General features: G+C 33.4%; 1 protein-coding gene across 1 annotated transcript; it reads left to right on the top strand.

The window, feature by feature from the left end:
• Positions 1 to 1,725: 1,725 nt before the first annotated feature.
• On the top strand, positions 1,726 to 9,415 carry LOC129250621 (uncharacterized). Its single transcript, XM_054890228.1, has 4 exons — positions 1,726 to 1,975; positions 7,549 to 7,770; positions 8,305 to 9,343; positions 9,391 to 9,415. Exons 1-4 carry the CDS (start codon positions 1,726 to 1,728, stop codon positions 9,413 to 9,415), a joined length of 1,536 nt encoding a protein of 511 aa, XP_054746203.1.
• Positions 9,416 to 11,626: the final 2,211 nt, after the last annotated feature.

Raw genomic sequence — 11,626 nt, 5'->3', positions numbered from 1 at the left:
GCAAAGGACATATGTATATTAGCTTTACATATATGAAAATTGCGCCAAATATCGGAAAAAATGTATGATTGCATTAGATTTGATTTTGATTGGATAAATGTATATATGTACATATATGAAAACTGCGCCAAATATTGGAAAGCTCTTGTGATTGCTTGTAACCAATTGAACTTTGGTTTGAATTTTAATTCGAAAAGAAAGTCAATTGGAAGTGCACGTGCGCGGTGAAGCAAACATTTTTAAATTGTTAATAAGTAAGAATAACAATAAGAAAAATATGCCTAAAGCTTCGAAATGTCGTGTTCGCGAGTGTTGTAGTGAACAAAATGTTCGATCGTTTGCATTTCCCAAAAATCGGGAATTATTAAAATTGTGGAAGGAGAATTTGAGGATCTCACCCTCAATGCAAATGCCAATGCACAATTCATTTGTATGCATTAAGCATTTTGAAGAGGATGCCGTGGGACCAAAATATCTCAAGAATGGAGCGGTTCCAACTTTAAACTTGGGTAAGTAAATTAATTTATTATTATGTCTCCATATATGTATGTACAGTGAAAAAAAATAAACGGAGTTACCGTCAATATTATTATTTCTTATAAATCTGTGAATATTTTTTTAAATATTAGTGTCTCAGTTTCTTTTTGGTTCACTGTACATATGTACATAAACTGATAATCGTATGCCTGGATGTCGTTTTCAATACCTCGTGCCTATTGAAAAGCTTAATATACACATCCATGCATGCATGCAAGAAATAGAAAGCAGAGAAGGGATTTATTTATTTAGAATGCGCACTTTCTCATTATTTTATTTACATATTTATAAAAAACTTTTGAATTTAAAAGATCGGGCTTAGGATAATGCCGTATGGGCAATTTTAGGCCAAGTATAATGATTTATTTAATGAAACTTGGTTGAGATGTTAGATGAAAACTATAAATCCCCGGAGGGTGCGGGTTCTAGTTTTATATATGTATATGATTATACTGAATATACCTCAATTTAAATTTTGTAAAAATTAAAATAAAAATTTTAATTAGGCTATGATGATATTTCCGTAATGTATTTATGAAATATGATATTCCAACCGCCCATGGCACTGCAAGCTTTAAGGTCATTAGGAAGTTATTTGATATTGATCAAAAGAATTCAAATTTTAAAATTTGCCCAAAATTGACGGAGGCTCATATTTATCCAAGCATTTTCGAAAAAATGTGCGTTTCACGCGCTACACAAGTATTGAGCAATTCGGTAGCGTCTGGTATTGACATGATGTGTAGTCAAAATTTATTTGGTAATGACGAAAACTTGATAAATTTTGCCAAGCCCACGCAGATATTTGTTAAAGAAATGAACGATCTTTTTGATGAACTCGATGCAAAGCATTTCCAGTCAACAAATCCATTAAGGTCTCCCCTAAAGCGGGATGATAGGGGCAAAGTTGAAAGACTATTAAGTTACTTCGAGTTCTTTAGTCCGATGTCTACAATGCGTGCATATTCCACTATTAAATGTATCCAAGGCTTTCGTACTACCCTAAAATCGATGCTGGAATTGTGCGAGGAACTTTTTCAACAGCATCAAAATTTAAAATTTATTTTCCTTGGAAAGTTAAACCAAGATTGTCTAGAAAATTTCTTCTATCGGGTCCGAGCTAGTCAGGGTATTAATACTCATCCCACAGCACACGAAGTACAGTACATAGTAGCGCGATTGATATCTATGAAAATTTTACGACAGCGGTTCGAAAACAAAGGCGATAATTGCGAAGATGATGATGATATTAATTTAGACTGGAATTTAGGGACTGAGGATCATCATCTGGAGGAAGAAGTAGGAGAACCGCTAAATGAGCAACTCCTTTTAGAAAATATAGAGGTAGCAGACGAGAATTTTGCCGAAGAACAAAATATAGCTGAGGTACAGGTGCAGCGTTATTACACTGGCTATGGTATTTACCAAAAATTACTGTGTAAGCTAAAATGCGACAAATGCGCCCACATTATGATGAAAACACAAGGAGACTTAAAATTGCATTCCGAAGCCCTGATAAGGTCTAAAAATTTCACGGATGACACCGATTTGAGACTGGTGAATCCTGAAGACAGGGTATTCGAAGTGTGTCGCCTTCAGATGATGTGGTACCGTCAGCTTTTTGCAAAATATGCTCACGTAGGTAATATTCGCAATCTAATGTTGCCGGTTATAAAACAAAAAACCGAAGAAGTATTTCCCCATTGGTTCGCAATATCTGGCGAATGTCAGGATCATCGCATCAAGCTACTCGATTTTTTGATATATGTACTTCTATTCAAAAATGCGAAATGGCTTTTACGGCAAGAAAATACCCAAGTCAGGTGTCAGAAGCGAAACGATAAACTAAAAAAGTTGTCGTACGTTGTAGGTCAGGGTCCAACAAGGTGAGTTGCGCAGGTCCTTAGGGTAAGTAAAACCAGCGTTTATTTATTGTTTATTCTTATATGTATTCATTTATATTTATTTTTCCTATTTTCCAGATTTTTTTATTTTTCAGGGTTTTCTCCATCTTTCAGATTTTTCTCTATCTTTCAGGTTTTCCTTTTATCTTCTTTTTCAGGTAGCACCTGAACCTAGATTTTTAAACCACTACAATTTTCACTTAATCACGATGGATTGAGAGTAGTGTTTTAAAAATCAGGTAAATCGCAATGACTTAATCGATGTCAATATCGAAGTCGTGTGAGAAATTGTTATAGTATGAGAACAATTTCGTAATTCGTGCTTTCACAATTTTATATATTTTTTTTTTTCATTTCAGGAAATGTAAATACCTATTATTTATAGTATTGTAATATACATATATACATATACATATATACATATACATATAAGAGTACTTAAATTACTTGTGAATAAAAATAAAAAATTAAAATTAAAAAAATTAGTATTTCATTTTCTTAAGGATAATAATATTTATTTGGTAAGAAGAACTTAAATGAACATATACCAATAATTTAATTCGACAGGATTTCCTTACAAAATCAATATATTCGTTCAGCTAAATCAAATGAACATCTGCATATGAAAAATCGTTCATATGGACGTGCAAAAGCAAACACGCATACACATAAATACATGCCTACAAACTTCCATAGACATACATACATATGAGATTGCGAGCACTTGCGACAGAAATCAAGAAATCCAGCGCGCATTCATAGGCGCAGCGCACATTCATTGGCACAGCATTGTACATATACACATATTTACATACATATATTGATGCATACATATATACGGAGCCGCGGCCACTCGACTTGACAAAAATTCAAGATTTACCAAATATTGGCAAATAATTCAACGCGAAATATTCCAATATTGACTATTTTCGAATGGTCGCGAAAATTGGCATATGGGCGGCTCGTTTTATGAATGAAAGTACTTTGCTCGTAGAAATATGAGCTCGAACTTATCAATGAATTTGTTTTTGTTGTGCTTTTTAATATTTGAAACTGTTCAGCGCCGTCGCGGGTAAATAATCATGGCGGCAGCAGCTACACCTAGGAATGCATTTTGTTCTTGTAGTCGCTAGGCTTAGAATTTTAGTTTTGGAAGCATACACATGTAAGAGCAAAAGTAAGTATGTGCGGTTATATTATATGTATATACGAATATTCATTGTTTTGCTTAGAATAGAAACATTTACGTACATATGTATGTACATTGTCCCAACATATGTATTCATATATACATATATACATACATATGTTTATGTACGCGAATACCGTTTAGATGAGTTTTTTTTGCATGTGTTAGGAATATGTTTGCATACGTTTGTCTATTTGCTTTTGAATTTTTTATATGTAAATACATATGAGCTGTGTTTTGAGGCAGGTCAAGATTTTTTTCTGCCCACATGAATATGGATGGTAGATGTTACATCTATTTAGTATATGAATACATATATGTACATACATATGGATATAAAAATTTAAAAAGGACACATATTGTTGAATAATAACCGTTGATGCAAATGAATGGTTTACAAATCCATTTTTTTATGTGAATATTTTGAAATTATTTTGATAATGCACTTAATATCAATACAATTTAGTTAATTAGATACTTAAAATTTCACATTCATGCATGCATATATGTACTTAGAATTAATTTATTCATCTCACAAGAAATAATCCATTTGCGCATGCAAAATGCCTACGGGAAATAAGCATGAAAAATAAATGTGATTTTTGCATACGTACATATGTGCATATGTATATTAGAAATATGTTTGCATACGTTTGTCTATTTGCTTTGAATTCTTTATATGCAGATGTGTGTGAGAGGTGTATGAGCTGGGTTTTGAGGCAAGTCATGTTTTTTTCTGCCCACATGAATATGGATGGCCACATGAAGATGGAATGGTTTACAAAGTTATTTTTTTGTTATGATATTTAAATAATTTTGATAATAGACCTAAATTCAATACAATTTAGTCAATTAGATACTTAAAATTTCATATTCATGCATGCGTATACTTAGAATTATTATTATTATTATTTATTAGAGAAATATGAAATATAACACTAATTGATAGAGCACACTAGCTACTTAGGCCTACGGTGCTATTGCGTTACTTAGAATTAATTTATTCATCTCACAAGAAATAATCTATTTGCGCATGCGAAATGCCGACGGCAAATAAGCATGAAAGAAAAATGTACAAGTCTGCTGTTATTTTCTTTTCCCTAACATCAAATCATGGCATTTTACATTTCAATGCAAACGTTATATTTATTTCTGTTGACTACGCTCCGCTATGTTAACTCTCTTCTGTTAACTTCCTACCCTCGTTTTGATGTGTTTTGACATTTAACCTGTCCATTCGTTCCTGCGCCTTCTCTATGAATTTACGTTCTCTGCTGTGCTTATGAATGTGCGCTGCGGCTTTGAATGCGCGCTGGATTTCTTGAGAAGTTTTACCGTTTTATTTCGAGCTGTGGTTGGTGAGCATACATACACACAGCATATACATATGCGCCAAGAATGATAGAAACAAGATTGCGCCCATCAGAGCGTACGTGACGTCACGTTTGCTGAGTTGTGCAGTATTGCCAACCATTTGCTCTTCGCAATAAATTTAGTGCTTTTTTATACCGAAAATGCGACAATTTTTAAGTTTGGTGTTTGTTTCTTTTTGTTTTTAATTTAAGGCTAGCGAAACTTTAGGTTAAAAAAAAAATGTATTATTATACAAAAGAGGTTTAAAAAAGGCCACTCTGAGAAGATTTTAGTGCTAATGAAAATTTTTTTACTCCTATAAAATTTGATAATTTGAAAGTGCAAATTTAATTTTTTGCTCCATTTAAGGCTATGCAAAAATTTTAAATGCCCCTCTCTCAACTCTTCTTAAGATTGAAAACCTTTTTACACATTTTAAAAAGCCTTTGAATTTATTGAATGCGAATTAAAACCAAAGAGGTGTAATCGTTTCTTCCGGTCATCAATCCTTAGTGAGACATAGAGCATCAAGAGGTGTATTCATAGTAAAAATAAGCAACAAAATACCAGAAAATACTAAAGAAACCATACTGACATTTTTACAAAAAGAGTACCTTATCTAGTTACATAACTTTAAATATAGCAAATAAGTCGTTCCCTTAATAAAGAGTCTCGCTTAACAAAAAAAACTCATAAATTAAATTGTACATAAACATAACACATTTATTCAAAAAAGACGCACATTCTACAGACAATTTGTCACGCATACAAAGTTCTTTAAGTAACACAATACAAATTTCGTGTTTTATTTTCTTTAAATGGGCATTTAGTGCGTTTTTGTATCCAAAGCTAGGCAACTCTGCAGTAGCGAGAGAGAGATTTGACTGCCGAAAGCAGAAGAACACCAACAACACCGGCAATCGCGGGCAATGCCACCAGATGTTAAAAAAAAGTAAAGCTAAATAAAACTGAGTGAATTATTTAAATAATTATTAAAAAATGTATATTTTACAAAATTATAAACATTACTTTTAATTAGAATAGGCTAGAAAAATGTCATGTGGAATGAACTAAAACTCCGAGACAAAAAATAATAAAAATAACAAAAAAAAAAATGCTAAATCAAGTGACGAAAATGGTAATCTGGCCATACTGGAGCTAAAATCACGTAACTAGTTGTCAAATTCGCTGAGCGCAAAGTAACGGGACCACGATGGGCGCCATCTCATTATTCTTTGCATCATGCATATGCGCAAATGTATATAAATTCACAAATTTACATTTGCATATGCCATCTTCCTGTGCGCCTGGTAATGAAGCGTTTTTTATAGAGGATTTTGATTCAGTTCAAGGGAATTAATTCAACAAAGTTTTACAGACACCAGACAGACAGACATAACATATGTATATAATTTTGGATGATTTGGAAAATTCAAATATATAGGTCATATTAAAAAGCTACCTAACATTATTTGCTTCTAATCACCAACAAATTCTTATCGACTGCTGCTAAATTTACATAATTCAGCCCCTTACTGTTAACTTTTGGTGAAAAATGTGGCTGTGGTGTACCACGCGCGCAAAACGAGCACCCCTCGAAATTCCATACGTTCCTGTCATTGAGACTTCTCTATACATTAACGTTCTTACATATATAACAGAGAACGTAAATTCATAGAGAAGGCGCAGTCCCGGCCCGTTCCTCCTAACAAAATACGGGTAGGAAAGCACAAGTTAACAGTAGGAAATTAATTAATATGGCTGCCGGAGAGAAATGAGAGGGAGAGAGTGATACGCAAGTGTGAAAAAATGTAGTTTACATTAGCTTACATTAGCTTGCGTACAGAACAGAGTTGTTCATTTGATATGTCCATATGATTTGTATGCATGTTTACAGATTTGTTCTTTTTGGTTTTTTTATGAAAATTGCGCGTAATTGTATGTGTGATTGTTTATATACATATATTAGCAAAGGACATATGTATATTAGCTTTACATATATGAAAATTGCGCCAAATATTGGAAAAAATCTATGATTGCATTAGATTTGATTTTGATTGGATAAATGTATATATGTACATATATGAAAATTGCGCCGAATTAATGAAAAGCTCTTATGATTGCTTGTAACCAATTGAACTTTGGTTTCAATGTAATTCGAAAAGAAATGCATGTATGCATGCATGTTTATATACATATTATATATTAGCATAGCATATGTATTAGGTTATGAAAATTGCGCGAAATTGTATGTATGCATGTTTATATACTTATATTAGCAAAGGACATATGTATATTAGCTTTACATATATGAAAATTGCGCCAAATATCGGAAAAAATGTATGATTGCATTAGATTTGATTTTGATTGGATAAATGTATATATGTACATATATGAAAACTGCGCCAAATATTGGAAAGCTCTTGTGATTGCTTGTAACCAATTGAACTTTGGTTTGAATTTTAATTCGAAAAGAAAGTCAATTGGAAGTGCACGTGCGCGGTGAAGCAAACATTTTTAAATTGTTAATAAGTAAGAATAACAATAAGAAAAATATGCCTAAAGCTTCGAAATGTCGTGTTCGCGAGTGTTGTAGTGAACAAAATGTTCGATCGTTTGCATTTCCCAAAAATCGGGAATTATTAAAATTGTGGAAGGAGAATTTGAGGATCTCACCCTCAATGCAAATGCCAATGCACAATTCATTTGTATGCATTAAGCATTTTGAGGAGGATGCCGTGGGACCAAAATATCTCAAGAATGGAGCGGTTCCAACTTTAAACTTGGGTAAGTAAATTAATTTATTATTATGTCTCCATATATGTATGTACAGTGAAAAAAAATAAACGGAGTTACCGTCAATATTATTATTTCCTATAAATCTGTGAATATTTTTTTAAATATTAGTGTCTCAGTTTCTTTTTGGTTCACTGTACATATGTACATAAACTGATAATCGTATGCCTGGATGTCGTTTTCAATACCTCGTGCCTATTGAAAAGCTTAATATACACATCCATGCATGCATGCAAGAAATAGAAAGCAGAGAAGGGATTTATTTATTTAGAATGCGCACTTTCTCATTATTTTATTTACATATTTATAAAAAACTTTTGAATTTAAAAGATCGGTCTTAGGATAATGCCGTATGGGCAATTTTAGGCCAAGTATAATGATTTATTTAATGAAACTTGGTTGAGATGTTAGATGAAAACTATAAATCCCCGGAGGGTGCGGGTTCTAGTTTTATATATGTATATGATTATACTGAATATACCTCAATTTAAATTTTGTAAAAATTAAAATAAAAATTTTAATTAGGCTATGATGATGTTCCACCGAACAAGTGGACCGAAAAAAAGAAAAAAAGGAGCTGCTGTATCGAGAGCTGCGTGCCTAAGGATAAAGTTATACTTTTTGCGTTTCCTAGGGACGAAGAGACACGTAAGAATTGGGCCTTGGCTTGCAACGTGCAAGTGTCAAGCACTGACAGGGTTTTTATTTGCCAACGCCATTTTGAACCCACATTGGTTACAAAATACCATCTCTTGAAAGGGGCTTTTCCTTGCTTCAATTTAGAGCCAGTAAATAGAAGTCGCTCGCCTAGTGCTGGCTCTGATTGGGTTTGCCCGCCCGTCACTGCAACTTATAGTAAGGTAGTTAAGCAAGTAGAAGAAGATTTAACTCTGGAAGAGTTTGAGAAATATTCGATATTAGAGGAAAACAGGCAGGCTAGTTATAGTAATCAGATCTGCGTGGACTTAGAAACCACAACCACTCGCGAACGGTTTGCTCAGTCTGCTCGCTATTATCAGAGCAACGCGGTCAAATTAAATAAACGTATTGAGGAGCTTGAAAAAGAAAATAATGACCTAAAAAATAAATATTCTGAGTTGTTGAAACGTGCAATAATTGCGGAAGAAAGTTGTAGCAGCGATGCTTTAACTTTTGCAAAAATGATCGTCAGTACCAAAAAAGGTTGGTATAATGAGGACGAAAAGGCATTGGCACAAAATTTGAACTATATGTCCACTAAAGCATATTCTTTTATGCGTGACGATCTAGGTTTTTGTTTACCACACAAATCATCTCTTTTGCGTTGGCGCCCCATCAGGTATGTTGTTCCAGGTTTCGATGCCAATGTCGTTAACAATTTAAGCAAAATTGCTAGCAAAATGTCCGGCACAGAACGCATATGCATTTTATTATTTGATGAAATTAGCATCAAGCCGGATCTTACTTATAATAAAAGTAGGGATATAATTGATGGGTTTGTGGACCATGGGGAAGGCCAACGTCAAAGCAGAATAGGGAACAGATGTTGTTTTTTTATGGTTAAAGGGTTGTGCTCTAAGTGGAAGTATGTATTTTCCTACTATATTTCCAAAAATGGTTTTAATGGTACAGAGTTACATCAAATTGTGATGAGTAACATTTCCGCAATTACGAAAGTTGGACTCAATATAAAAGTTATGATTTGCGATCAAGGGCCCGCGAATATAACTTTATTTAATCAATTGAAGATTTCAGAAATTAACACTTTTTTCATGCACGAAAACAATAAAATTTTTTGTATGTTTGACTATTGCCATCTCATAAAGTCCATCCGTAATGTATTTATGAAATATGATATTCCAACCGCCCATGGCACTGCAAGCTTTAAGGTCATTAGGAAGTTATTTGATATTGATCAAAAGAATTCAAATTTTAAAATTTGCCCAAAATTGACGGAGGCTCATATTTATCCAAGCATTTTCGAAAAAATGTGCGTTTCACGCGCTACACAAGTATTGAGCAATTCGGTAGCGTCTGGTATTGACATGATGTGTAGTCAAAATTTATTTGGTAATGACGAAAACTTGATAAATTTTGCCAAGCCCACGCAGATATTTGTTAAAGAAATGAACGATCTTTTTGATGAACTCGATGCAAAGCATTTCCAGTCAACAAATCCATTAAGGTCTCCCCTAAAGCGGGATGATAGGGGCAAAGTTGAAAGACTATTAAGTTACTTCGAGTTCTTTAGTCCGATGTCTACAATGCGTGCATATTCCACTATTAAATGTATCCAAGGCTTTCGTACTACCCTAAAATCGATGCTGGAATTGTGCGAGGAACTTTTTCAACAGCATCAAAATTTAAAATTTATTTTCCTTGGAAAGTTAAACCAAGATTGTCTAGAAAATTTCTTCTATCGGGTCCGAGCTAGTCAGGGTATTAATACTCATCCCACAGCACACGAAGTACAGTACATAGTAGCGCGATTGATATCTATGAAAATTTTACGACAGCGGTTCGAAAACAAAGGCGATAATTGCGAAGATGATGATGATATTAATTTAGACTGGAATTTAGGGACTGAGGATCATCATCTGGAGGAAGAAGTAGGAGAACCGCTAAATGAGCAACTCCTTTTACAAAATATAGAGGTAGCAGACGAGAATTTTGCCGAAGAACAAAATATAGCTGAGGTACAGGTGCAGCGTTATTACACTGGCTATGGTATTTACCAAAAATTACTGTGTAAGCTAAAATGCGACAAATGCGCCCACATTATGATGAAAACACAAGGAGACTTAAAATTGCATTCCGAAGCCCTGATAAGGTCTAAAAATTTCACGGATGACACCGATTTGAGACTGGTGAATCCTGAAGACAGGGTATTCGAAGTGTGTCGCCTTCAGATGATGTGGTACCGTCAGCTTTTTGCAAAATATGCTCACGTAGGTAATATTCGCAATCTAATTTTGCCGGTTATAAAACAAAAAACCGAAGAAGTATTTCCCCATTGGTTCGCAATATCTGGCGAATGTCAGGATCATCGCATCAAGCTACTCGATTTTTTGATATATGTACTTCTATTCAAAAATGCGAAATGGCTTTTACGGCAAGAAAATACCCAAGTCAGGTGTCAGAAGCGCAACGATAAACTAAAAAAGTTGTCGTACGTTGTAGGTCAGGGTCCAACAAAGTGAGTTGCGCAGGTCCTTAGGGTAAGTAAAACCAGCGTTTATTTATTGTTTATTCTTATATGTATTCATTTATATTTATTTTTCCTATTTTCCAGATTTTTTTATTTTTCAGGGTTTTCTCCATCTTTCAGATTTTTCTCTATCTTTCAGGTTTTCCTTTTATCTTCTTTTTCAGGTAGCACCTGAGCCTAGATTTTTAAACCACTACAATTTTCACTTAATCACGATGGATTGAGAGTAGTGTTTTAAAAATCAGGTAAATCGCAATGACTTAATCGATGTCAATATCGAAGTCGTGTGAGAAATTGTTATAGTATGAGAACAATTTCGTAATTCGTGCTTTCACAATTTTATATATTTTTTTTTTTCATTTCAGGAAATGTAAATACCTATTATTTATAGTATTGTAATATACATATATACATATACATATATACATATACATATAAGAGTACTTAAATTACTTGTGAATAAAAATAAAAAATTAAAATTAAAAAAATTAGTATTTCATTTTCTTAAGGATAATAATATTTATTTGGTAAGAAGAACTTAAATGAACATATACCAATAATTTAATTCGACAGGATTTCCTTACAAAATCAATATATTCGTTCAGCTAAATCAAATGAACATCTGCATATGAAAAATCGTTCATATGGACGTGCAAAAGC

This window comes from Anastrepha obliqua, chromosome 6 (assembly GCF_027943255.1).
Source record: "Anastrepha obliqua isolate idAnaObli1 chromosome 6, idAnaObli1_1.0, whole genome shotgun sequence".
In the NCBI taxonomy this organism is placed as follows: domain Eukaryota; kingdom Metazoa; phylum Arthropoda; class Insecta; order Diptera; family Tephritidae; genus Anastrepha; species Anastrepha obliqua.
Note: the sequence above shows the minus strand (reverse complement) of the source record. Positions and strands in the feature narration are given on the sequence as shown.

Bases quoted from the DNA above. Each gene is read 5' to 3' on its own strand.
- LOC129250621 (XM_054890228.1), top strand. From the start codon at position 1,726: ATGAAAATTTTACGACAGCGGTTCGAAAACAAAGGCGATAATTGCGAA. The intron at 1,976-7,548 runs GTAAGCTAAAAT...ATATGCCTAAAG, and splicing joins TATTTACCAAAAATTACTGT to CTTCGAAATGTCGTGTTCGC. The intron at 9,344-9,390 runs GTATGTATTTTC...TTAATGGTACAG, and splicing joins GGGTTGTGCTCTAAGTGGAA to AGTTACATCAAATTGTGATG.